The sequence below is a fragment of the Echeneis naucrates genome, chromosome 7, assembly GCF_900963305.1.
Source record: "Echeneis naucrates chromosome 7, fEcheNa1.1, whole genome shotgun sequence".
Taxonomy (NCBI): Eukaryota; Metazoa; Chordata; class Actinopteri; order Carangiformes; family Echeneidae; genus Echeneis; species Echeneis naucrates.
Window position 1 is genome coordinate 10426941 of NC_042517.1, and position 26630 is coordinate 10453570.

At 40.3% G+C, this 26630-nt stretch overlaps 2 protein-coding genes across 3 annotated transcripts; one reads left to right on the top strand and one right to left on the bottom strand.

The window, feature by feature from the left end:
• The first annotated feature begins 16993 nt into the window (after window positions 1-16993).
• Window positions 16994-18443, top strand: wfdc2 (WAP four-disulfide core domain 2). Its single transcript, XM_029506850.1, has 3 exons — window positions 16994-17117; window positions 17758-17895; window positions 18054-18443. The coding sequence occupies exons 1-3, from the start codon at window positions 17027-17029 to the stop codon at window positions 18185-18187; spliced, it is 363 nt and encodes a 120-aa protein (XP_029362710.1). The 5' UTR covers window positions 16994-17026; the 3' UTR covers window positions 18188-18443.
• A 727-nt stretch (window positions 18444-19170) lies between these two features.
• Window positions 19171-26582, bottom strand: pigt (phosphatidylinositol glycan anchor biosynthesis, class T). Of its 2 annotated transcripts, none has more exons than XM_029506849.1 (11): window positions 26177-26582; window positions 25236-25413; window positions 24553-24680; window positions 24266-24366; window positions 23887-24061; window positions 23705-23802; window positions 22839-22989; window positions 22281-22481; window positions 21160-21325; window positions 20940-21023; window positions 19171-20827 (listed from the first exon to the last, which is right to left on the bottom strand). In XM_029506849.1, exons 1-11 carry the CDS (start codon window positions 26580-26582, stop codon window positions 20578-20580), a joined length of 1938 nt encoding a protein of 645 aa, XP_029362709.1. In that variant the 3' UTR covers window positions 19171-20577. The 2 variants fall into 2 exon arrangements, with proteins under 2 accessions (XP_029362709.1, XP_029362708.1); XM_029506848.1 differs by having other exon boundaries at window positions 22839-22995.
• Between the last annotated feature and the right edge of the window lie 48 nt (window positions 26583-26630).

Below are 26630 nucleotides of genomic sequence, written 5' to 3' on the forward strand. Positions count from 1 at the left end.
CATGGTTGTTGCATCTGTTAGTGGATGTGTTCAGACATGCAGCAACAGAGTATTTTCATCATAATAAATGTGATCACAGCAAAAAATAAAAATAAATAATAATAAAAAAAAAAAATCAAGATTAAGAAGCTACAGCCATATTAGCAGCTTTATGAGACAGGGAACAGTCACGGATTTGCTGCCAGGTGAATGGAAAGCAGGTATAATGTTACACTATGCTCACAGTATAACAATTTTTTGGCTTGTTAAGACTTGGTGCATTTGTGCTTTATGTTTAATTAACACAAAACACCAGTTTCACTCAACCAATTTAAAGCCAAAACTAACCAAAATTTAACCAAAACTTCATGGTGCCCCTGGAAGAAAAATCTGGGCATCATTAAGTGGGATTCATCCTCTGGGGACCAGAAATGCCTGTACAAAGTTAATAATGCAGTGGTTATTAAAACAATGTGGGGGACAAGCCGACAAACTGGGAGAGTGAAACTGACAGTGCCATCCCCCAAGCCAGCATCAAGACAAAACTGAATGGTGTAAATCTGTTGATTAAAGGCTTGGTTTATCTCCTCAGGGACCATGGAGCTGCCACAGGTCACCCTAACCCAGTTTGGCTTTTCAAATATATATCCTAGTGTTCAGTAGAAAGCTGTTCAGCTCAAATTAAATGTTTTTTATGGAAAACTCTCCTCTGCTGGATAGCATGAAGGTTAGGCAAGAAAATATGTATGTGTGTATGTATATATGTGATTGAGGTGATCTGACTCTAAAATCCAATCATCATTTGTCATTTGACACCATTTATCGGCATATTTACAAAACAAGGTTTATCATCTGTGAGCAAATGATTAATTCTTGAAGCTTCACTGCTTTGCTGACAGGCAGAATTTCTCCATTACAGTTATCTTCTGTTTTCATATTTAGGATTAAAATTTTGTTTGATCAGCAAACCAATCAGTTGCAGTGACAGTTTCCCTGGAAAAATAATTTTCTCTTTGCAGGTGCAGCAGAGTCTGACAGAGAAGGAGACATGATGCCGAGGTGTGCTCCTCGAGCAGGTGGTGGTGGATCAGGCCTTGTGACGTTCCTGACCTAATATGGCCAGGCCTGGACTATCAGCTGAGAATCAGGTGCTTGCTAAATATTTAGGAGGATGAAGATTTCCTGCTGAGCTGAGGCTCTCGTCATAAGGCTCGGCTGATGGCTCTTTTTCTGTCTCATTCTGGATCTCACTCTTTTCCTCATACCCACTCATGCTTGCCTGCTCACGCTCTGGCTTTCTTTGTGTCTTTGTTTTGCTGACGTTGTCCTCTCTTCAGCTAACGATTGTGTCTTGAGAAGGCATCTTAGAGATTTTGTGTAGGAAGGAAGTATTTAGTGTGGGAAGAAGTAGTTTAAGTACAAAGAGTTTTCAGTCTTTTAAACCTTTTAAAATGTTAGAGGTGACAGCTGTTATGCTGATTTCTAGTGTTAAGGTTTTCAGTTTGAGGATTTTTCATTCAGTAATTTAGTGCTTAGAATCGTGTTTATTACACAACTGTTTGTCAGCTTCCTGAGCTCATGTCTCTGACCTGCATGTACAAAATCTAAAAAAGCTGAATTGAGTGGTATGAACCTAATTAAACACCAACATATTGTCACTTGTAGAGTTAAATTAAGCCCAATGATGAGGCTGTCTGCCACCTCTCACAGTTTAATTGAATGTATTCTACTGTCTGTTTGCCTTTTTGGAGTCCGCACAGTGCACTGCTGAATTCTCACTGATTAAATTCCACCATAAATAATTATGCTTAATGAAATGCAAGCAATTAAAATAAAAGCCTGATCAAATGGTGCCTGACTGTCAGTCATATGTGGTGACATGTAATTGAAAATGTCCCCTTTCTCTTGCTCGCCACTGTAATGTGAATCTGTTTAAAAACAGATCGGGTTTCCGGCGGCAACAGGGGAGAGGATGATGCTTAATCAACTAATTGACACAACAAAGACCTTTTCAAATGTGTGTTCAGTAACATCTGGCCCCTCTTGTGTTTAATACTAAATTATTCACCACAAATGGCTTTTTGCTTCCAAACTTTCAGCTGTTGCACATGTCAGGCCGCAAAGGTTGAAGGTTGAGCAAAGTAAACTAAACTAGGCACATTTGTGGCTGTATAGATGCTGTAAATTACAATTTCTCATTGTGAATATGGCAATAAACAAGCTGGCAGCTTCTGACAAACAGATTTCTGACATGAAAAACACGGAGCCTCAGTTTCATCGATCAGCTATAGCATTAAATGTTATTACTCGTCAGGCTTCCAGGATCAAAGGCAATTATTCATAATTCACCTTTCCAAAATCCTGTGCTGTCGCGCTGCACTACAAAAGCAACAGAGAACACAGAATACAATTTAATGGATTACCATTTTTCCTCTCTCTTATGACACAATGACACAATTACCTTAAAGCTTATTTTCTAGGCGGGAAAAGGAGGATTGTGTGACAGAAAAATAAAGCGGATAATATTCTGTCTTGTATTTAACTTTGACAAACTTACAGGCTCAAGGCGTAACCATTTTCTAGTCCTTTCTGTCATGCTGCACAGAGTGGGAAGGGCCATGTATACTGTAGCTACAGGTCATCGTTGCCCTCCATATGAACTAAGTAACAGTAATTGAGTTAAGAGAGGAAACAAATGATGTCAGGAGTGCATGAAATGGAAAAGGTCTGCTGATTTATTAATACATAGAACAGCAAATCAGTTTTATTGGAAGGTGTTGAGGGAGCAGGGAGATTCAGACTGTAGCTTTGAATCCCTTGGCCCAACTATAGAGAACTACAGAGGGTGACTGCGTGCACCGAAGATTTACTGTTCCACAACAGAACAACAAGTCACTTGTGTCTGGAATCAGTAGTTAAGACTGACAAGTCAGGGGGTGGTGCACAGAAAAGTATCTAGTATAGTATATAAGTTATCAAAAGTACTGCAATTGAACTTTTAATTAAATTGGCAAAAAAACATTTCAATCATCAACAGTTGTTGTTTTGCTTTATTCAGGGACTATTTTATAATTACTGCATTACTGCAGATGTGATAACATAAGAGCAGTTAATGTTGTGCTGTTTGAAATTAGAACTAATGCTTGTTAATTTTAAATAAGCAAGTTGTATTATCCAAACATACTTGTGCATATGTCTTTAAGAATTTGATAATGTTCTTTTCTCTTCATTTCCTTTAGATTTTTTTCTTTTACATGTTGAAAATAAATAAAAATGTTTATCTTTATATGAGTGTTCTGTAAGCAATGAAAATTAACTAGCAGTTACAACTGCTAAATAATATAGTACAGTTCACCCCCTGTTATATATGGAACTGTGTGTGTGTGTGTGTGTGTGTGTGTGTGTGTGTGTGTATGTGTCAAACAACAAAGCAGATACACTGTCCATTAATCAAAGCCTTATTATGTAACTTATCATATTCTCTGTGTAACAAAGCCACCACAGTATAAACATATGACTTCACTGGGCCTCAGACTATCTTCATCGCTGTGTGACTGCAAAAAAAAGACGTTTCATAAAAGTGATGTTTTATCTACATAGAAAGCATCTTTGTGCATTTGCTTGCTCTCATGAACAAATGAATGCATATGAAGAGTTTTGTGGGTCACATTTTTGTGATGAGTCAAACATGTATAAATATACCTATATCTATATCTAGATAGATAGATAGATAGATAGATAAAATTTGATAAATAGAAAGATTAAAAACAGCCATGCTGGAAATAACATAAACATGGTCCACAGTAATGGTTCAAATAATGTTAAATAGGCCTGAAGGACAAGTTGAGTTGTTGACATTCAGTTGTTGGGAACTCATTCTATTCCAGTGTGGGAAAAAAATGGAGGAACGATGAGGACTGACAAAGGTTCTGTCTGCTCCTGTCCTTTGTCTGACTGACAACTTCACAGAAGAGAGACTAATTGTGTGGGGGATGAAAGTGGCCACAATTATTTCTCTTTAATGGCACAGATACAGTCTTTTCATAGAGCAGCTGCAACTTCAGATTAAGTTTACCTGATTAAGGTTGAACGATGATCTTTGACCCTGCATGTTTATGTCTGACTGTCTGTGCAACAAGTAAGATTTCACTATTGTATATCCCGTTCATCAGCATATACAAAAAAAAAACAAACAAAAAAAAAAAACAAAGCAAAACAGAGCAAAATCTCAAAGGTCAATAGCGACATATATTTCCTATTTTCTTCCTCTTTAAAGTCATTTTACACTTGATCTAATCCCAGTTTTAATGTAGTTAAGAGTTGCAGCCATGTCAAGGTGGTTACTTCAGTCTGTGAGAAGCTTCTCTGCCTGGAGGTGTGTGGTAAAACCGGGGCTCTTGCTGTATTGAGGTGGAATGGTGGAAATATGATTCAATCCTAGATGACTCATTTGGTGCGCTGAAGTCACAGTGAGGTTCTCCACGTACCCCAATTTTTATGCTGATGCTGAATGGGCACATTGATGACAAGATTGGAGCTTCCTCTTTTTGTTCTACTTTTTTTTACTTCTCTTTGGGAGGGGGTGGTTCTTCAACTGAGACTGGTTGATCTCTGAAAGGCTTGATATTAATAACTCTGCAGGAGAAACTATGAAGTCTGTTAAATATGCAGTTAAGTGCAACAAGAAATACACCCAATGAAACTAGCTTAAAGGGATATGGTAGCTCTAGATATCAGAGCAAATGAAGCGCTGTGAACACAGTTCTTGCCTCAGGCCAACATGGTGACTAATACATTTAGCTGCGATTAAACAGCCTATGTATTTAATGTGAAAACTGGTCATGTTTTATTGCGTATTGAGCTTGTTTGGCTTGAAACAAGTCTCATTTAGACAGATCGCAACCAAAAACATACAAAAAAAATCTGGAGACTAAAATAACTCAAGCCACTTACAGACAAATAGAGCACTTTTTTTAATGCAGGGCAGGGCATTGTTGAAATGGAAGATGCAGTAATTCAAGGTTTACTTGTTTTTGTGGGGTAAGCGTTTTCCATTGTTCACTCACAATCGTGCAGTAGAAGAAAAGGATGCCCACTAAAAGAGGTCAGGACTCCGTACTGAAAATGTATGACCAGAAGGAGACATACAGTTAATGTGTGGTATAGGCTTACACACACAAGTGGTAAAATCACTTTTCTTTGTTTATGCAACTGCATATTGGGCGTCTTTGCACGTTTCAAATACCACAGAGAAAATGCAGTTTCTGGGTCATAGCAGGGAAAAAGAGCATCAGAGAAGTGCATTTAACAGATTTGACATTCCAGTCCTGCATGCACACCTGCATTGTACTACAATATATACACACAGTAGGATGCATGTTGATACAAAAATAAAAATGCCCTTTGGATGGGAAGTACTCTTTGATGTCCTCTCAGCTCAAAAACATCGCAGCATGGGGTATTTAGTCAAAATTTACTGTATTAGTAAAACATGTGATTACATCTCATGTGAATCTAATTGTGAATCTTGCTGTGAAACATCCAATTACACTTTAACTCTCTTTAATTAAGAGCTGGAAATGTGCATTCTACTCGAGGTGATGTTCCACCTCACTCCAATATAAGATACCTACATGGAAACTGGACAGTGTCACATTCCCACGTGCACAAACCCAAACGACATCCGATCCCGGTGTTGACAGTGGACTCATTTATTGATGTTTGCTGGCAACATGCGCAGGACACAGACAATGTTAGTACCACACTTGAAGGAGCTCATTCGCCCTGTATTTTCAGGTCAGTGGCTTTCATCAGATGTAATGGGTGGGACTTTGAATTATGAATGAAGAACTACTCTCTGGACGATGAGGATGATGCAGATTATTCATCTCTGCTTCCTTCAGCGCCACTCCTCAGCAGAGGGATTTCACACTATAAGCACTGTATTACTCAAAAGTATAAATTAAGTTGATTACAGGCCTCAACCAGGGACTACAGTATCGCCATCAGGATTAGGGTTTGGATTAGGTGTTGCCAAAGTTTTTACTTTTTTTTTTGTTTTGTTTTGTTTTCAGGAGGTTTTGATGCTGTATCACTGTATCTGTCATTCAAATAAACATTACACACTTGGATACTCTCTAAGATCACTTTATTGTGCCAGTCCTGGGCAAAATGATTATAGTTAGCAGACAATAAAAAGCAATGCAAAAAAAAATAAAAAAAATAACAGAAAAGATAAAATGGAATCTAATCAGGCGGTGTAGATAAATACAAAAAATGAGAAAAAGATAAAACACAATGGCAGATAATGAAAGGTCAGTACTATGAGTGGGATGATAACATCATTGTTTAGCTGAATGGACTCCCAGAAAAAGAGAAAACTAATAATACAATCAAAATTATTTGTAATTTTTCAGGGGAGTATGCTAAAATTTCTTGAGATAGGTTCAAATCATAGTGTTACATCGCTGTCAACATTTCTCATATTCTCTTTTCATCAAAATAATCTCCAGATAGTGAAAGGATCAGGGTGTATATTCACCAATACATGAAAGCAAATGAGAGCGTTAAGATAAGATACAAAAAACCTAACAGATGAAGTGTGTGTGTGGGTGAAGTAGCAAAAACAACATGGTAATGATGATGAAGATGAGAAGGTCAAAACACCTTGAATTTCACCCCTCAATCTCACTCCACCTATTTGACTTATGGCTGCAAGCTATTTATTTAGCATAGAAAGAAGTTGTTTCCAGTTTGCTTTAGAAAAAAAAAACCCCATAGTGTCAGATAGTATGTGGGGCCTGAGCTAAACATCGGCCATGTGGGAGGCAAGTATGATTAGTGCTGATCATGCAGTTAGTTGGAAGCTGGTAAACAGATAAAGCATGATGCTGAATCAGAGCACTCCAACATCAGAGCTTCTCTAATCTTACAGGCCTTTATCAGCTAGTGGAAGAAACATGTAAAATTTGAGATGGTGGATTTCTTCTCTTCCATTTAAAGGATTTATTTTCTTTAAAACTTAAAAAAAAATTGCTCCATTTACTTTATTTCAACTCATGGATCTGGAGTAAATCAATCAGCAATGCTGGAACACAATCTTTCAACTCAATCATTTTTGCAAAAACTGCTCATCTGCGTCTGCCCCAGTTCCCGATTGCATGATTATAAAAATGTATCAGTAAGCAGCCACCTGAGCAAGCGTGGGATAGCAAACACAGACACACTGGATGTTCAGCTTTAAAGCTGAACATCTAGTGTGAGTCTGATCCCACATCGTCTTCTCTCTGCCGCCTGATCGAGGCGTTGGAGAGCAGGAAGGAGAAGGGGAAATAGAGGGAGGGGCTCAGAGAGGAAAAATTAGGTTGTGCTCTGATGAGGATGAAAAGTGAAGAGGAGGGTGGAGTAAAGAGGACGGGTGGGTAAGGAGTTGGACGCGTGTGCGTGGGTGAGAGTGAGGGTAGTGGGGGTGGTGGGCGTGACGAGGAAAAAAAGGAGGGGGGAGAAATGGTGCTGAGAGGGGTCTAACTCTGGCATAAAAGTAAATTCAAATGCATTATTCATGGCTCTCTGTGTCAAAATATCATTTACGTGTGCTGTGTTGACTCATGGCTCGTAAAATGAGAAGGACATGAAAAGAAAGAAAGGAGGGAGGAAATAAACAACTCTGGAGACTTTCTCTATTCTTGGACCGAAAATAAAAAAAAAAAAAGGAGCCCCAGTGTGCTCTACCTCAACTTATTAGGCATCAATTATTTATTGTGCTCTCTGTTTACTATTCTTTATCTCTGTAATAAACAGCTACCTTGTCAAAAGAAAGTCTCAAATCCGGCTTCAAAGTTTGTAGGTTTGAGACGGACCTGAGGGATTTCTGTTGGATTTCCACCTGCATGTAAATGGGTGGGCAACCTTAGGAGAAAGACCCCTCTCTCTTGTTAGTGATCCTTGGGGCTACTGTTGGATCTTGGTGTTGAGCTGTGTTATGGTGTTGTGAAAAAGGCTGTGTCTGAGCCTGCTGGTGTGACTCCTAAGGATCCTGTAACGTCTCCCAAATGGGATGATAGGCAACAGTCCATGACTGGTGTGTGTGTGGTCCTTGATGATATTGTGCATCACAGACACCGTCAGCGATGGCCGGGAGTGATGTGCAAATTATTTTTTTGAGCAGTTTTCACCACTCACTGTCAGGCTTTCCTGTCAGTAACTGTGCAGTTTCCATACCACAACTTGAAGCAGTTGGTGAGGATGCTCTCGACGGTGCAGCGGTAGAGGTTACGGTTGATCTGAGGGGAGAGTCCAGCTTTTTTCAGTTTTCTGAGGAAGAAGAGGCGTTGTTGAGCTTTCTTGACCAGAGTGGTGGTGTTGAGTGACCAGGAAAGATCCTGTGAAATGTGGACACCCAGGAACTTGAAGTTGGTGACCCACTCCACTTCAGCCTCGTTGATGTGAATGGGTGTGTGGCTGCCAAGTGCTGGACTTCCTCCCTGTAGGCTGATTCATCATTGTTCTTGATCAAGCAGAGCACTCTTGTGTCATCTGCAAATTTGATGATGTGTTGTGTTGTGAATGGGGGAACAGTCATGGATGAAGAGGGTGTACAGTATTGAGCTGAACACATATCTTTGTGGCACACCAGTGTTTAGAGGAAGTGTAGTGGAGGATAGGTTGTTTAAACTCACTGTCTGGGGTCTGCTGATCAGAAAGTCCAAAATCCAATTGCAAATGGATATGCTGATGCAAAGTCTGTGTCATTTCATGATCAGATCAGATGGTGTGGCTCTAACTATATCAAAAGCGGAGCTGAAGTTGATGAATAGCTTCTTAGCATAGGAATTGCTATTATCCAGATGGGTGAGGGAGAGTGGATATGTAGAGCTGTGGATATGGCATCCTTAGTCGATCTGTTTGCACGGTATGCATACTGGTAAGGGTCTAGCGGCATAAGATTAGCTTCTCAAGGCACTTGGTGATTATGGGGTCAGTGCCACCAGATGTTCAGGCACTCTGGTTTAGATTTCTTGGGTACGGGGACGATGGTGGTGGTCTTGAGACACATGAGAACAAAAGCCTGGGCCAGTGATAGGGTGAATATGTTGGTGAAGCTTTCAGACAATTGCTCTGCGCATGTTCTCCGCACACGCCCAGGGATGCCACCCAGGCCAGCTGCCTTCTATACATTCACCCTGTACAGCACTGACTCCACGGCAGGGACAGCAATAAAGACCCCTTCTGGATGTGCAATTTGCTGTTTGCTAGTGGCAGCATGTAGTTCTTTCATTGCTAGCTTAGCATTGGCATCAGGGGGTACATAAATGGCCATGATAACAGTACATGTGAATTCTCTGGGTAGGTAAAAAGGCTGACATTTAACAGACAGATATTCCAGGTTCTCAGAACAGTGACGCTCGGTCATGACAGCACCATGCATTGTTGACGTAGATGCACAGCCTCTGGTCTTGCCTGAGTCTTCAGCTCCAGCTGTGAATATAGTCCATCCCTCTAGGTCCAGTGCGATGTCCGGAATATGGTTGTTCAACCAGGTTTCTGTGAAAATTATGATGTTACGGTCCCCGTTTTTGGGGGGTAACCCAGAGGCATATTTCATTCAGTTTATTCGCCAGTGACTGCACATTGGCTAGGAAAATGCTTGGTAGTGGTAGCTGTGGGGTTAGCCTTAGCCTAGCTCGTAGGCCACCCCACTTCCAATTTCGGTGTTCCCGGGAGAACTGATATGCTAGATGCCGGCATCCTGGCTATCTCTGGTGGAAGTTGAAGGTTTTGAAAAACAGTGCTTGTGCAGAGAACGTGGATGTCCAAAAGTTCTTGTCTACTGTACAATATGTTCCCATGGTTGTAATAAGGGAAAAGCGCTGCCAATAATAAACACTCACTAATTCGCAAAAATTAGAGAGACACAGAGCCTCGCACTGTACAGTGGAATTGTAATTCCCCTGCCATCAACTCCTAGTCTTCAAATGCCTGCTTAAATTTTGAGCCAAGGTAACAAACTGTTTGCCAGGTTTGTTCATTCATTTATCTTCTACTGCTTATCTGTTTACGAGTCACCGGGGATGCTTGAGCCAACCCCAGCTCACTTTGGGCGAGGGCGGGGTCACCCTGGACAGGTTGCCAGTCCATCACAGGGCCAACATGCAGAGACAGAGAGACCAAAAAAAAAAAAACCAAAACACTCACTCACACTCAGACCTATGGACGATTTAGGGTCACCAATCAATCCAAACATGCATGTCTTTGGATGGTGGGGGGAAACCAGAGCACCCCAGAGGAAACCCACATGGGGAGAACAAGCTCAACTCAAACAGAAAAGCCCCAGGGTTGTTAAGTTATTCATTTATTTATTAGAGGAGTTTGGGGGGGGGGGGGGGGGGGGCACCAGCCACTACTGTACGAAAATCAAGCCTCCAGCTTCTGTGTTTGGGAGCACCAGCTCCAGAGAGTAAGCACATTAAGACCACAGCAGCCCCTACAGGCTCAGAGAGGTACTACCACTGGGATCAGCTTCAGGCTGGTTTAATTACAGTAACAGTGGTTTCCAAACTGAGGGCTGAGAACCACTCAGCTGCTCGCAGAGATAAATCTGAGGGGTCATGAGGGGATTAAAATGACAGAAAAGCTGTAGAATTCATTAGTAGTGTGATGTCAATGATATTATTTTTGTTTTAAGGTGCAGTGATAACATTCCAAGTCTTTGAGAAAAATGAATAAAAGAAATAGTAACATCAAATATAAATATATTGTGTCTTGTTATAATCTCCAGACATTCCAATGCAAAAAGGTGAAAATGTATGTTTTGGTGACTCAGTCAGGAGAGTTGAGTGATGAGTTCAAGGTGTTAATAAAAATTTGACTATAACTGGGTTAAATCGCACATCTAGAACAAAGTTTGGGATTTTTTTTTTGTAAATAAATTACAACATCAAGCAGAATTGATTTTAAGAAATGTTTACTGGAATATGATGGTCAATATATCTGCTTCTTGTATTTTCCTCAGTTTTTTGTTCCTCCATATTTGTATGTATGTACGTGTGTGTGTGTGAGGATGGGGACACATATGACCTGCTCTACTTTTATTTTGATTTATAAGGCTGGTGGAGAGCATCATCATGGAATCGCTTCATCTTCTCTCCTTTATTACACCACATTTGTTTTCATTTTACTCCCAAGGCCTGGCTGAATACATTACAGATTTCCCATGGGGCCCCAGGGCCAGCTTCTCCAACACAGGAGACAATGGGATGACGGGGAGGGATTTCTGAGCATGCTTCATCATTAGAGGCATTAGCATTATTTTGACTTCAAAACATTATCACAGGATTATCATTGTTTTCGGTATTAGCGGGATAAGTAGGCACATTTGAGGGAGGATTGGTTGGACATATTCGTTGGAATGACGAAAGCAATAATTCCTTGAGCCAGCGATAATTAGAGCCATTAAAAAGGAGAGAGATTTTAAAAATCTATTGTTCTTAATGTAAAAATAATAATGATAGTTCTTTCTTACCTGCTAACATGAAACTTGCCTATCCTTTCTTTCCACAAAATCAGATTTGGCCTGAGAATGATAACTAAGACTAGAAGATTACAGCGGAGAAGATAATATTGCAATTGGGTTTAGCATAGAGAGGTCAATAGCAGGTTAATGTACAATGTAAAACATGATTGATTGACATCATCCTCTGACCTTAAGGAACCTCCTTCCCCCGCCTCCCCCCCGGGGGGAGACTTGCCTTGGGTCAGTCTGGAAACAATATGAGCATGAGGGGGAGAATTATATCCATATATCATGTTTGTCATATGACTTTGGGCTGAACGATTTCTGTGAGAGCAATGTAAACAACAAAAAAAAAAAAAAAAAAAAAAAATACAAAATAGAAAGTGGTGCTGATTAAAGTGCAAATATTTTCTCTGATCCTGAGAAAAATGAATGTTTGCTTTTAGGTTCAGTCAGTCATGCTGATTTTAATACTTTAATACTATAATGAAACCTCTTCATTTTACTTAAAGTCAGCCATATTTTTCTTTTTGTGGCTCCGTTATGCCCGTATAATCTTTTTGCTATTGTTCATCTAGAGCTACAAACCTGTCTTTGGTGACAGCAGAAAAGGCACAGCGAGGCCATAAAAATGAGCAGATTGCCTCATTTTAAACTCTCAGCATTTCCCACAACTCCAGCACTAACCATTCGTGCTCTGAGGTTCACTTACAGTCACAGTGAAGCAGCTCTTTTCCACCTGATTCACTCGTTCAACATTCACAGCCAGCAGTGAAACTGATAGCATCTACATCATTTCAAGGACATACAATAACAGCCACTAGCCAAGCCTTGCTACATGAATATATGGGTTTCCAGCAACATTATTCCATGATTGAATTCCAAGGACAAGAGGAAAAAAGGAAAACATTTGGGAAATGTAAATGGAGGGAGCCAAAGAAACAGTGTTTTGTTTTGTATATTTTTTTTCCAGGTTTTGTGTGGTGGGAATTAAACATAATATACAAAAATATGAAAACAGTATTACCTTGTTTAGCTGCACATGTGTTCTAAGTATTTATGTATATGCAAATTACATGCAACACACATCCCTGCATGTGTCAGATAGTGTATGAAAGTAAATGAGAAAGACAAAAGATCTTGGATCATAAAAAGCCCACAACTGAGACCCCACTGGATACTGAGCTTGCTATAAGCAATGTGGTTGGACATGTAAATTGCATGGCCTTCCTGCTCCTTGGGGTAAAATTACTCTTCACTGCTCACTGCACCCTGTATAATAACCCTCTGGATTCTCCCTGTTTAAGGGTTTGGGGGCTACCTGTCAATCAAATCAAAGCCAGACAGAATACATTTACATAGTTACACTACGTTGCAACATCCAAGGGAAAATGGAAAGACATTTCATAAAAAGATTGAATTTTGAAGATGCATTATGATACAATCTGATTTTCTCATTTTGCCAAAACATAAGCATAGTCACGCTAATACTGAACTATGTGTATTGTTAAGGAGTGATTTCTGGTCCACTCAGGTGTAATCCTGCTTCAATATAGAACTTATTTGAGAATAGTAGTAATGGACACATATGTGGCAATAAGGGTTTCATGCTGCTCAGATATTCAAGGTGAGACAGCCACCTACTGTCTGGAAATGGTACTGCACCTGAGGCAGCACACGTCCTCATCTTCCTCATTTTATAAGGTTGGGGGGCCTTTGAAAGAATGAGCTGAAAGTCACATAAAAATTACTTTTTTTTATATATATATAATTTGGGTTCAATACAAAACAAGACAAGAACTCAGTGAGTTTCAGCCAAGGTCTCTTATACCAGCTAATTCAAAGGACAGCTTCAACCAAATGACTGGAAAACTCCATTACTCCACTTCCTTGAAGTCGTGGTTCTTTTTGTGGTATTTCATGTAGACTTTGCCAACTGTGTAATCATCTTTTTTGCTCTTATCTGGTAATTTCAGAGACAACCACTGTGCATTTCATTCCACTCCATTTATAATCACACCTAAATACCACAGCTAGACCCTTTACACATTAGAATCCAAAACATATGATCAGCTTATAAAATATAATGTGTTGTTACAGGTTATGCTACCAGCCACAATATAATAGTCTAATGATACAGGGCCCATTGTGCCACAAGGATTAATTTATACATCATGAAGTATTTTGAGTTTGTGGTAATATTTTGTTGACCGCCAAAACAATGGAAGTGAATGACTTGTGGAGTTCAACTCATCAAAATATTTCATTTTGAAAAAAATAAAAAAGCCACATAGTTTGTCATTTTATCCTGTACACCTAACCCACACAGGCAGTGCTGACATATTGGACTTTTGTCGGGTACGCCATTACACAACATGTCATTGCATGGATTGGCGCCACCTTATCAGCATCAAGGGACTGAATCAGATCAGCAGTCCAGTCTTACAGCTCAACTGGACAGAAATCTAATACATGCAAAGCTGCTTGCTATCTCATGCAGAAACAAATGGCTTACGGTCATAGCTTATAGAGGCAACATTGGCCATTGCTCATAAGGAGAGATGTCATATTTGATCTCCAGTAAAGAGCAGAGGAAAGGACTGAAAAGCACCAGACAGATAGTCATAACAGACTGGAAGTTAAAACACCACTGGGCACAGATACTAGCCAACTACTGCTGTGTGAAAGTCAATATGAAGAGTTCATATTTCTCTAAGAAAAAGACAAACAGAAAGACTAATTAAGTAAAACTATGAAAGGACTCACTTAAGGACTTCAAAGTAGAGAAACTTTGACAGTCTGTTCCGACATATTTCTTACAATTTGAATACATGGCACATCAGAATTAGGCAACACAAGATTAAAGCATCACAAATGCATTGGCGGTAAACACCTTAAAAGTGCAATACACAATTAGCTCAGCCTAACGGAAAGTCAATTGCAGCACAAATGAATCACATAAAATGACCAACACAGCCAAAACTGACAATTTACGCATAACATGGTTGCTGTCATCATGGTTTTCATATTCTGCCACAATATCCTCACAAACAGAAACTCTGTAATCCTCTTGAGTTATACCTGAAATGTCTCCAAAAGGTTCTGTAAACTTGTGGGTCTCAAAGTTGGGTCCAGGGACCCCTAGGGGTACAGGGGATGACCCTTGGGGTCATTGTGATTTGATCCATTTGATCCAAAACAATGACAGAAGGTATGACTATTTTGGTAAAGGGTTTCAAATGTGTCCCTGCAAGAAAACATCTCAACGGAAAAGTGTTGAAGACAGATGGGGGGAATCTGAGTCAGTTTTGGGGGTCTTTAATTTGAAACATTTTTAGAAGCACTTCTGTAGACTATACTCTTTACCACTAGATGTCCCACTGGACCACCAGCAGCTCAGATTATCAAGAAAAAGTCTCTGGGAGAACCTCTGGCCTCCGTTTGACCACATCCTCCTCCTCTCCCTCCTCTGCTTTTACCCTCCCAGTTAGTGAGATTTCATCAAGCCAGTGAAAAAGGCAACTACAAACAAACAAACACACACACACACACACACACACACACACACCAAGAAGCAGAATATAGGCTTGCACAACTGAATAAACTTAGTCTACGTGCACAAGAGCCCACAACAAAAACAAAACAATTCACATCATTAACCATTAGCATCTCCAGTTCGGAGGGCAATATTAAAAATTCACCATTAAAACAATCAATGTTATGGTTTATCAAATAAAGGAAGGGGGGCAGCACTAGTTTTAGAAACGTTTCTGTGGATTGTGGATCAGTAAGAACAATAAGGACTGACACCAAAGACAAAAGGGAAAACAACATGTACAGATGGAAATATCTGTCAGCCAGTTACTATTGGAACAGGGGTTTAGTAGTCATAATGTGGCCCAGACTTCAACAACTTTGTTTTCTGAATGAATTTTAAACACAAAGAGCACAAAGGACGCCCGAATGGCCCGAGCCTCTTGAAAAGCTCCGGCTGACTATGAGCTGGTTTAAAGTTAGCGTAAAAGCTGCACACTGTCACATTTTTATCGGCGGCCCAAAAAAGAAAACACAACAACAACAATCACTTCAGACTGACCAGCAGAGCCTGTGCTGACGGCTTACCTTGGAGGGCTGAAGTCAGGGGTCCACTCCAACTTCACAAAAGGGCCACAACTTCTGAACGTTGTGAAGTCCACAGTACACAGCTGTTTCCATTCAGGTTTTTTGATTTGAAAAAAAAAAAAACAAAAACCAAACAAACTAACTAACAAACTCCATTTTTCGGGGCACGGTCATGGCCGGATAGCTTTACCTCCACGCATAGCTGCGGTGTGTGTGTGTGTGTGTGGGGGGGGGGGGGGGGCACTAACTGGAGGACATTTTCCTTTCATGCATCCTTACAAAGAAAAAAAAAACACACACACAAAGTAATGATTAGTTTACGCCATGTAGCCTAAATGAGAGGAACAAGATGTGACCCGGAACCAAAACGCGAAAATGACGATTAACGTCGGAACGTCAGGGCGGCGCGCTGGTTTTGAATATAAACTCCCAAAATGAATTAATTTATTAATTTGTGGTACGTGGTACGTGGTATGTGACAAAAATGAGCATGGTCTTATCTGATGTTACTTCAGTAAATTATCAAATTTTAGGCTTAGCGTATTTTAGTAGCATTAGCATCTTTTGGGGGGAAATGGGCCTCTGTTGTCCATCTGACTGTCGGCTGCGGTCCGCCATTATGCAAGTTAAAAAGCCAACTGGTCCTAAACTACAGCAGCAGCTGCATCTCAGTGTAAGAGAGGGACATTCATCTGGGGGTGTTGAACAGGGAAGGTACACATGTAAATAATGGATTTGGTAAAAAAAATAAATAAATAAAAATAATAATAACATTTTTTTGACACCATCAGATGTGAACCAGCAGTGGCGGTACATGCTCAGGTCTAATCTTTTCTTTCTTTCTAACCTTTAGGTGAAACTGGGATCTACCATGGGGCAAATCCTGAAACACCACAATCTGCATCATTGACATCTCACCCCTGTGCATTTCATTTTTGTTTTTTATAAACTTTGACAGGATCATAAATAATGCTGGGGGACCTTTGGTCTGTTCCCAGACCAAATGCCAACACAGAATGTAAAGTCATTGTATGAGGTTTGGATATTTTCTGCAAGAAGGACAAAGTGTAGTTTAAATACACTTTGCAAACTGCAGCACTTTGCTACACAGCAAAATAGGTTGCTATTTTGGTTAAAAAGTCAAATTTCAAAATTTAGAAAGTACAGAGTTAAAAATACAAAAAATAAAAATTCAACTGTTCATCCTTCTGCTGTCTCATAAAGTCCATTAGTAGCCTTTGCTGGGAAAACTGAAGCTTTTCACATGTCTCACCAAAGATCTCTGAGTTGCAAAGATGTGAAACTCTACAGGCACAAGGACCCAGCTTCCTCTGACTAAACTGCTCAGACGGCAGGTTGTGCACTGGGATGTTTGTCCAAACAGGAGTACATTCTTGTGTGCAAGAAATTACCATGGAGAAACGCTGGTCTGCAGTCTGTGCAATGCTTTTAGCACTTTGTGTGTATACGATTCTTGCTGCAGAGGCTGACCACAATCTAAAAGGTAAGTTTATTTTAAACCAATGTGGTTGTGGAATGTAGAATCTGTCAGGTTACCGTTTCCCTCTGAAAAGTTCATGTTTGCTTGTTTTTTTTGTTTTGTTTTGTTTTGTTTGTTTGTTTGTTTGGTGTTGTTTGTTTGTTTTTTGTTGTTGTTGTTGTTGTTGTTGTTGGGTTTTTTGTTTGGTTTTTCTTTTTTACACAAGTTGTTTGGCAGCCAGACACCTTCATTAATGCGATCACAGTTTCCACAGCTGATCTTTTTACTCCTCTGCTTCACTGCCTCTTTCTCAGTGATTCTTCCAAAACCAGGCCACTGCCCACATTGCCTTAATGTTGTCCCATCACATAAGGGGTGCAAGTGTCATGAAGACTGTCCTGAAGACAACAAATTCTGTGTCTTTGACTGTGGAGCTATCTGGCTGTCTGTGTCCCTCCGGCTTTCAGTATGAGCCACAATGTTTGTCTTTTCTCAATGGGTGGCTGTTAAATCTGCTTAAATCTTCTGAGTGACTGAATTTATGTGGAAATCAAGCATGAACTGTCCACAGGGCAACAGGCAGACCCTTTACATCAAAAACTATTTTCCAGACTTTCATTTTTTGCCCTTTATGTACTTATATTGCTTTCTCTTTCCCCTTCAGTAAAGCCAGGAGTGTGTCCTCGTAGGCACTGGGGTTCAGGGCTCTGCGCTGAATTTTGCTCTAATGACTGTGACTGCCCAAGTAATGAGAAATGCTGCTACAATGGATGTGGACACGAGTGCATTGCACCATACACAGGTTAGATATATAAAAAATAAATAGCAAGCAGTGAAAAAAACAACAGCAAAATCCCCCAAAGGGCTCTTGTATTCTTTGGGTGATTTTGTGCTGCCCTTTGGCTCATGAATACCTGAATACTGTAACTGACACTGGCATTTTTGTCTTTGGTGCCTCAGTGAAGCGGGGTCGCTGTGCTCTGCCCCAGGGAACCGCCATGTGTGCTGAGTACTGCTATCATGATGGCCAATGTCCAGGAGAGCAGAAGTGCTGCAGGACGACCTGTGGCCATGCCTGCAGTGAGCCCTGCTGATCAGACATCCGAGTGTCTCAGCTCTGCATGTGCGCATTTATTTGGTTTCTTTCATCCAGAAACACAGAAAATGTAATCGTTGCAAAGTAGCACACTTTGGTTTAATGTTTGAGCACCAGTTTGCAAGTAAAGTAAAGAAAGTAAAAGCTCTTTCCTTCATATAGTTTTGAAGTTATTTTCTGTCCTTGTAACATGAGTTCATTCAAAATTTGCAAGATTTAGTGAATATGTTCACGATTAAATTATCTCCTCTACACTTTGAGAAATGGAATAATCTGTTGTTCTGTTGTGGTGACACAGCCCTACAGTATGGTCTGTCCACGAACAATATTTTTCCCCCGTTTAAGCCAATCTGACATGACTTTATAGTAATGACAACAGTCACTTTGGGCAACGGGAGAAAGGAATCAGCTGGCAGGGTACCGCTCGGGCTCCATAGGACCTGCATTATGTTTGTATGTTTTTAACTTAGTTTACAACTTAAGTAAACGTACTGATGGCAGTAATATTTTGGTAGTGGTATTTCTCTAACAGCAGCTGAACTGCATTATCTAACTAAATTAAATTACATACTTTAAGGTATCTCAATAATTAAACATGTTCAGGATCTAGAAATGTGTTAGGCATTTATCACTTTCCTAGTTGAAGATACTTAAGTTTCATTGATTTGTTTTATGGACTTTTCAGACAAGAGTTTGGCTGCAAAAGAAATTATAGCATATGCCAAGAACGTAAAGTGCTTACTGGCAGAAAAAGAGACTAAAAGAGGTGGCCAAGAAGTCATGCTGCCCAAATATTTCAACATAGTGCACTGCGACTTCACGTACGTCAATATGCAGCTTTTTTTGTACAAACATCCAAATTTCACTTTACAACAAGTTACTTGTAGACCAAAATAATATATGCTGCATAAGGTGAGGACTATGTAATTGAGAGGTGTGACAGGCCACTTATTACTTGAGGAACTCAAGGACTGTGTCAGCTGAGCCTGCAGAGCTTTATTCCCTCCCCATTTATTCTTCCCACTGGCTTTAAGAAAAAACACAGTTTGAAGTTGAGCAGATATGAACATTGCTAATGTGGAATGCTACTTTTTCCTTTGTTTTTGTTCCACATTGTTGCCAAACATGCAGGAGTGAGGAGGGTTGAGTGGCCAAAAACAGAGACGAGTGTGTTCGGTTTCACTGAGTCTGCCAGAAGTGGGGCAGAGTTTGTTTACACAAAAATGTGGGCACTTAGTGGAAAGTAATACAGTTCAAACTCTGGTGCATTTTTTAAACAGCATACCTCCTTATACAGCGAGTAATTTGAGTAAAATGTTGAAGGTGTTTGTCAGTTTATTTAAAGGAGCTAAGGAACGTATAGGTTTAGTCCCACGCGGGCACAAACACACATAAAATCCCGCTTCAACATTCACATTCTGCATCTTCACTGCCACTAAAACAGAATGGACTTCTGAGCAAAGAAGCATAACTGAAATTGCATTTAACTTACAAGTGATGGAATTAGAAAGTGAAAGGACCTGAAGGCAATCACCTTTAACATTCAAACATGCATCCAGTAATGAATAGAATCCGAAATAAAATACATTTTTGAGGGGACTGCTTCTTTTTCATATAAGTAGCTCCAGATTAATGTGGTTGGTTGCTGAGGGACATGTCCAAACTAAATATAAAAAGATGTTCAACAAAACACATCTGGAGCTTAAAATTAACAGGAAATGCTTAATGTTCCATCGTACCCCATTAATGTTGTGTGTAGTGTGTATACATGGATGTGGGAAACCCAGTATTTCAGTGTTATTTGAAGCCCTCTCATACCTGAGATTTGATAATATGTGACATTCTGACTTGCTCACTCTGACTTATTGGGGTTGTTTCATTTTAACTTTGATAGGTATCAAAAGTTCAGGATCGCAGTATGAAACCAAAGATGATGGTCTTTTTTTGTCCCTATCTCAACTCAGAGGCTAGTATTGCATTTGTAGGAAGATCATTTTACTATAGTTTCCTCACAATGATAAAATCCCTCAGTGACAGTGTGGCTACATCATGATGGAGTGGCATTATGGTTTAAAACCTCCAGAAAACAAAAACACTCTGATGTGATCACCACTGCTGCAAACCCGACGGCTTTGGTTCTTCCTTCTTGCCAAACAATGACAAAAGCTCCAAAGAGATAATTGCCCATATTTTTTTGTCCTGCAGCCGGGAGAAAATTATCCTGAATATGTTAAAGGTCAAAAGAGTTGTTCATTCTCCTTCATTCAAAAACAAAACCTCATGCCTACTCTTCACACCAGTGCTTGAATCCCTGAATATCACATGTTTACCATTGGTTTTTCCAAAAGGAAATTTTCCTCTTTAGAGCCAGTCAGCAGCCAGCCAACCTCAAAGTGGTGGTACACCCCTCATTTTGCGAATGATGTTGGCTATCCGCTTAGCCAGTCCCGGGCTGGGCTCTTCTATCTGGAAGCTCCTTGTCAGTAGGTTGTAGAGGGAGCCGTAGCCCACAGCCACCACAGTGCAGGTCAGGCAGATGACATTATATGGCATGCTGAAGTCTGGAGTTGGCAGGTTGACCAGCAGAGGTTCTGTGTAGACCCGCACAAAGTAGCTAGACTCTTCTTTGCTGGGAAAACTGAGGGGAAGTGGGAGATTTGATCAGTTGACTTTTTCAAGACAAGCAAACCTCTCATTAAAAACTCAAACTACACATTGATAAGAAGCGACAAAAACATCTCTACACTTACAAACTGCTGAAAAGTGGGCGCTCCCGACTGTTGTTTGTGTCCATGGCAACAATACTTGGGACAAGAGAGCTGATTACCGAAGACCTAAATTTTGAAGACATAGATTTTAAGTGAGGGGAAAAAATAAATATAAAATCCAGACAACAAAACCATCTGCTCTACATGCACACATGAATAACTACACTATTTTTACAGTTTTACAATCAAACTAGATGCCTACCCAACATAGAAGCCATGGTTGGGATCAGGGGTGTATTCAGTCCATTTGAGCAGAGCCCTCTCAAACTGCAGGGTGACCTCAGTAACAGAATTGGGAGGAAGCTGAACCAACATCTCCAGCAGGTGGGGTCTCACACGGTCCTTGGAAGGCTGGTAGTGGATGTAGCCTGGCAAAGCAGGAGAAACATGAGAAACTATGAATGAGAAATACTTTCCGCAAATGGTGCCTAAGAACCACCAAGACAACACAAACTCCAACACTCCAGAATTTGTAACTCGTTTTCTCCTCCTTGTGGTCAAAGTAAGCACTTACATGGAATAACAAAAAAATGGTTAATGGAGGGAAACTGCACTCATGCAGGAGAAGTCTTGTATAAATTACCCCAAAGCCATATTTGAGAGAAAATACAGGTACCTTATCGGAAAATTAAAGTCACCTATTAGAACAATACCTCAGTGAAAGTCTTAAAGTAGCTGATATTTACTGTACTAGAGTATCAAAAAACCTAACCCTTATGACATGTGCCTCAGTTCATTTGTTTTGCAAACCATATATGTGGGCCTTTTTACAGCCTGTATAGGAAACCTCAGCTACAGGCTTCAGCCATTGCTTAAAGTCAGTCATCTCCAACCAGGATTCCAAAAAACTTAAATTTCCCTGCTTTGCACCAAGGAGAGGGCGTCACATCACCCAACCTCAATGATAAGGCAAAGTTAATGTTTCTGGTGTACTAGATTGCAAAAGTTTGCTGAAACAACATCAATAATTCAGCAAAATGTTAGCTGTGTAAGTAGAAGTGTATTAGCAGTAGAATGTTTGCTAGTTTCTAAAATTCACACCAAGTACTTAAACTTGGACAAACAGTCTCTCTACCTTCTCCAAATAACAAAGTACAAAGTATAGATGGGAGATGTTAGAACATACAATTCTCCTGGTGAGGTTTTTCTAGGCATATATTTCTGCTATGTGTGTTCAGTGCAGGTAACTTTCTGTATCACATAAACATCTTCTGGATATCTAAAGTACGAACAATGTAACTGCAATCCTTCCTTTTTTACCCCTAGATTTGCATAATTTAATTAAGCTGATTCGATTTCTTTAAACTTTAAAAAGCATCTCACTTGGCTTGTTGTCCTTCCCCTTGCTGGTGACAGTGAGGGTGTGGATGTATAGACGAAGATACCAGGGCACAGAGTCCAGTAGCAGCACAGGAAAAGACCTGTATGGGTGGTTGTTGTACATCAGAGTGTGAATTTCTCCTGTCTGGAGCCCGTAACCGGCCACGTAGCGCTCAGCATGGAGCAGGGGCCGCAACATGTCACCTGCATGGGCAGAGTATGTGACAGGAAGCTTTAAAACATTGCAGCTGAGAGACAATCGAAAGAGACAAGAAATACGGCCCCCAAATGCTGTTGATGATTGAATTTAGAAACAGTCAATAAGGCTGCTATATCTGATTTATTTCAAGAAACAAATTGGAATGATGTTGTGTTGGCATAAAACTAAAATTTCAGGGACAAATGGTGCTTTCTCTGCAGATTTCTTTGGCTTGAAAAAGAAGATAGTAATATGGAATTGACCTCAGATGCTGCTTGTCAAGGACTTTCTGTCTCAAAACAGAGAACTGTTACAAAAAGCTGTGTCATCTGCTGCCTCTCTTTCTAATCTCTCTCCCCCACCTTGACTGGATTTCCCCCGGATCAGCAGGTTGAGTGAGCGCATAGTGCCAAAGGTGATTTGTTGGGTCAGGTCGTACACAGAGAAGGTCCGTCTGTCCCCAAGCACCACTGCTTGGCTCAGCAGAGGAGTGGCTGGGCTCAACTCAAACTGCTCCCCCTGCAAAGTGGCATCAGTTAAAACTGCTCTACATCTCCATTCATGCAGTTAAAAGATTTGTAATTTATAAAAAACATTTTAATTATGATCAACTACATCTCATTCTAATCATCTTTAAAAGCAGATTGTTCCATTGATGCCTATAAATACAGTATTGGTGAATACCCAGGTCTATGCACTTATCTGATGTAATTTATTAATAAACATTATACTTTCACAATCAGCAGTTTTCCTGGAAATCTATTACATTTTGGCTGAAGTCACATCGTGCACTTACTGGCTGCTACAGTTTTAAAGCCTCAAAGAAGAACTGGCTTCAGACGTATGGTGCAACCTAAGCCAAGGACAATTTTCAGAGCTTTACTTTGGAAGACTCGAATGTCTGTTAGAATAACTAGTAAAGGAATAGTTTTTTATTTAAAGATTTATCTTAGGTTTCATTTATTTAATTTCATTTTTATTTATGATTGATAGTCTCATAAGATAATACAAGAAATATTCCATGGTACTGGCTCATAATGAGAACAATCATATCACATATGTTGTATAGAGCTGGTTTAAGTTTTTTTCCCTTCTTACAATGGTATCAGATCAGTACAGGTTCAGGTGTGTACTGAATATCTATAGTTAATGCTGCTTTGATAGGTTGGTGAAATGTATCCTCTTTGCATTATGGACGACTGCTCATCATTTAGAGTGGATGACAAACCTGAGAGTTGTCTGTGATGTCAATATAGATTTTACTGGAGGAGGCCACTGGACAAGCTTCAGTCAGCGTCCGGGAGAACATCTTGAACAAGGACCACTCTGAAGGAACAAACAGCTTTAGAGTAGAGAAGATGCCATTGATCTTTTTTCTAGGTGGGATGAATGAATATGCTAGCAGCTTACCATTTTTGCCCTGTCCAGAGTTATGCAGGTCAAACACCACATTCAGAGTCTGTCTCAGCTCCCAGGAAGTGGTTTTGCATTGATCATCCTTACAGACAGGTCTGATGTGCACTGCCTGGGAATGAAAACTACTGTGGAAGAGCTTCTCTGATTTAAGCAGGACAGCAAGACCAGCCTGTGAGGGCAACATGGCCACATAAAGACAGAGAAAAAGAAACTCAGTGAAGTTGCAGTGACCAACATTCAAGGCTTCTGGCTCATATGAGGTGTTTGTACGCATACAACAGTATGTGTGTGATATTGAGGCACATGCTGATAGATGATATTTGAGTTCTGCTGTATCTTTAAAGAGAAACAAATGTAAAACATAGACACACACCTTGGATCCACATGGCAAGAGTTTCTTCCAGGGTGTCAGATTTTCTGTGCAAACGATCTCTCGTGGGAGGGTGGCATAGCGAAGGAAGCGGTGGTCCGTCACTTCATGTTCAACACACAAAACAGAAATCAATCTGTGCGTCGTGCAATGCTACCTAGACAACTCTGACTACCGTAGAGTGTAATTTAAGATGTGGCTAATCACACAATCAACTTTTACGAAAGGTTCATCTCTAAAGAGGTTTAAAAAAAAAAAAGCAAAGGGCTACTGAGGAAGCCAAACTTTACCATTGCCTATTCCAAGCGGTTTGAAGGAGGCACTGGGTTGAACAGTGTTGGTGGAGTCAATGAAGTTGAGTGAAGCGCAGAAAATCCCTGACAACACATTTGTCAACTCTTTCCATGTGCCATCCACACTAAAAAAAAAAAAGTCAGAAGAACAGTATGTTTACACAGATGCTGTACAGCTGCAGAAAAATATTAATTAACTCTAAAATTATATTTAAAAAAAGCTTCAAAAACGGTTTCCTTTACTTTTAATAAAACTGAGAGGTTCTTGGATCTTTCAAATAGCAATAATGTAAATAAAAATTCAATATTTCATTTTATCTCAGGTCCATACCTGTTATTTTTTCATCCTCTCTACATGTTTTGGATTTCTGCAGAAGATATTAGCAAGGTTAATTATTATTATTATTGCCACTATATTTCCATATATCTATAATCATTTCACTAATTGCTCAAAAACGAATTGCTGTGTGCCACAAATACCAGCACACTGAGTTTATCCAGCCAATAATTATGTGCACCTGCCAGAATACGTGCATGTTGATAAGAGAGAATGGTTCAAAAGCCAGAGACACAAATTTGTCCTGTTTTCCTGCTTCAGTTCTACAGTAATCCAAATAGCATTTTTATAAGAAAAAATTGCCAGCTTTGATGCTCTGCAGCAACCAGAGGGCTGCACTCACTCTGTCAAAGAGTCCTGGAACCACACCCAGAGTTCAGCCCCAGGAGGGGAGGGAAGATAGGGCTGCCCCCACTGCATGGTCCTCCAGTAACCCTGCGTGAATGAGATGTGCAGCTCTCGCACTGAGAACTTGGAGATGACCTGGCCCAGTGATTTGGGGAATAACCGGTAGTGAGAGACTGAAACATAAAATATTACACCATTTAGGATCGCAAAAATCTATGTATATCAATGTGTATGTGAATTAACAACAGAAATATTACTGAGGAAGAAACAAATTTACTCTAAAACAACAACCATTGTGACTAATTTATGCTTTTATTCTCAGTAAGGAGAAAAAAAATTCTGTATCAGGTTTCCTGTTGTATTAAGACACCACTGAGAAAACTATGAAAACTATTGACTACTTCCACAGGCATTCTGTTACCACAGAAAACGATTCTGTAACTTTCAGTTTAAGTTGCCATTTATTTGCTTGTCTTCTTACTTATTAGTAGTTAACTACTTTATGGCATTTCAATGTGAAGCTCCTGATCTGTTGTTTGAATAAAGATGCTGTGACATGTTTAAATTAAACGTTTTGGTACTGCCGTTTACTTCGTTTTCATTAGATGCTTATAAACCTCTTAAAATTTCAAAAAAGGTGTTAAAATGTGTGATTAGGCGGCTAAATGAAATTTGGTGTCCTGAGGTCCAGCAGATCTTATTCAACCGATCAGTCAAAGTGTTCATCATGAGTTAAATCACGTTTAAAAAAGGGCCATGCTGAAGAAGGGCTTTCCACAAACTGGCAACCCAATATTTTTATCGTTAATGAATTATACATAATCCTCCACAATGCATTAGTAAGCCATGTGTTTGACATTAAGAAAGCTTTTACTTTCCGAATAAACTCGTCGTGAATAATCGATTCATTCATCTGACTGGCAGCCCTGAGTGTACCTTTGTTTTCTCTGGTGAAGTCGGTTTCCCACAGGGTGCGGAACTGGAAACTGGTGTAGATATCTCCTGAGTGCAGCGGCCTGATGACCAGCTCCTCCTGGAAGTCGTCTTTCGGCCGAGGCACCGATGGGGGGGAGGCGGCGGGTTTCGGGGCAGGACTGTCCGAACCGCCGCCTGCTTCAGTCGGACTCACCTCCTCCACCGCGGTCGCTTCCCATCTCCTGTCTTCTGCCGCGGGCTGCCCGGCTGCCTGCTCCGCCGCACCGGCGACACTCTCGGGATTATCGACCACAGCGGTTCGGTCGTTTCCCTCCAGTGTGGCCTCCTGACCCCGTGCGACGGTGAGCAACGACAAACCCCAGAGTGCAAACAGCACAGCCGAGAAGCTGCACCTGTGGGCAGCCATTTTTTCCTGGTCGGCGGTGGATTATTTCCGCGTTGTTACGTCATGAGA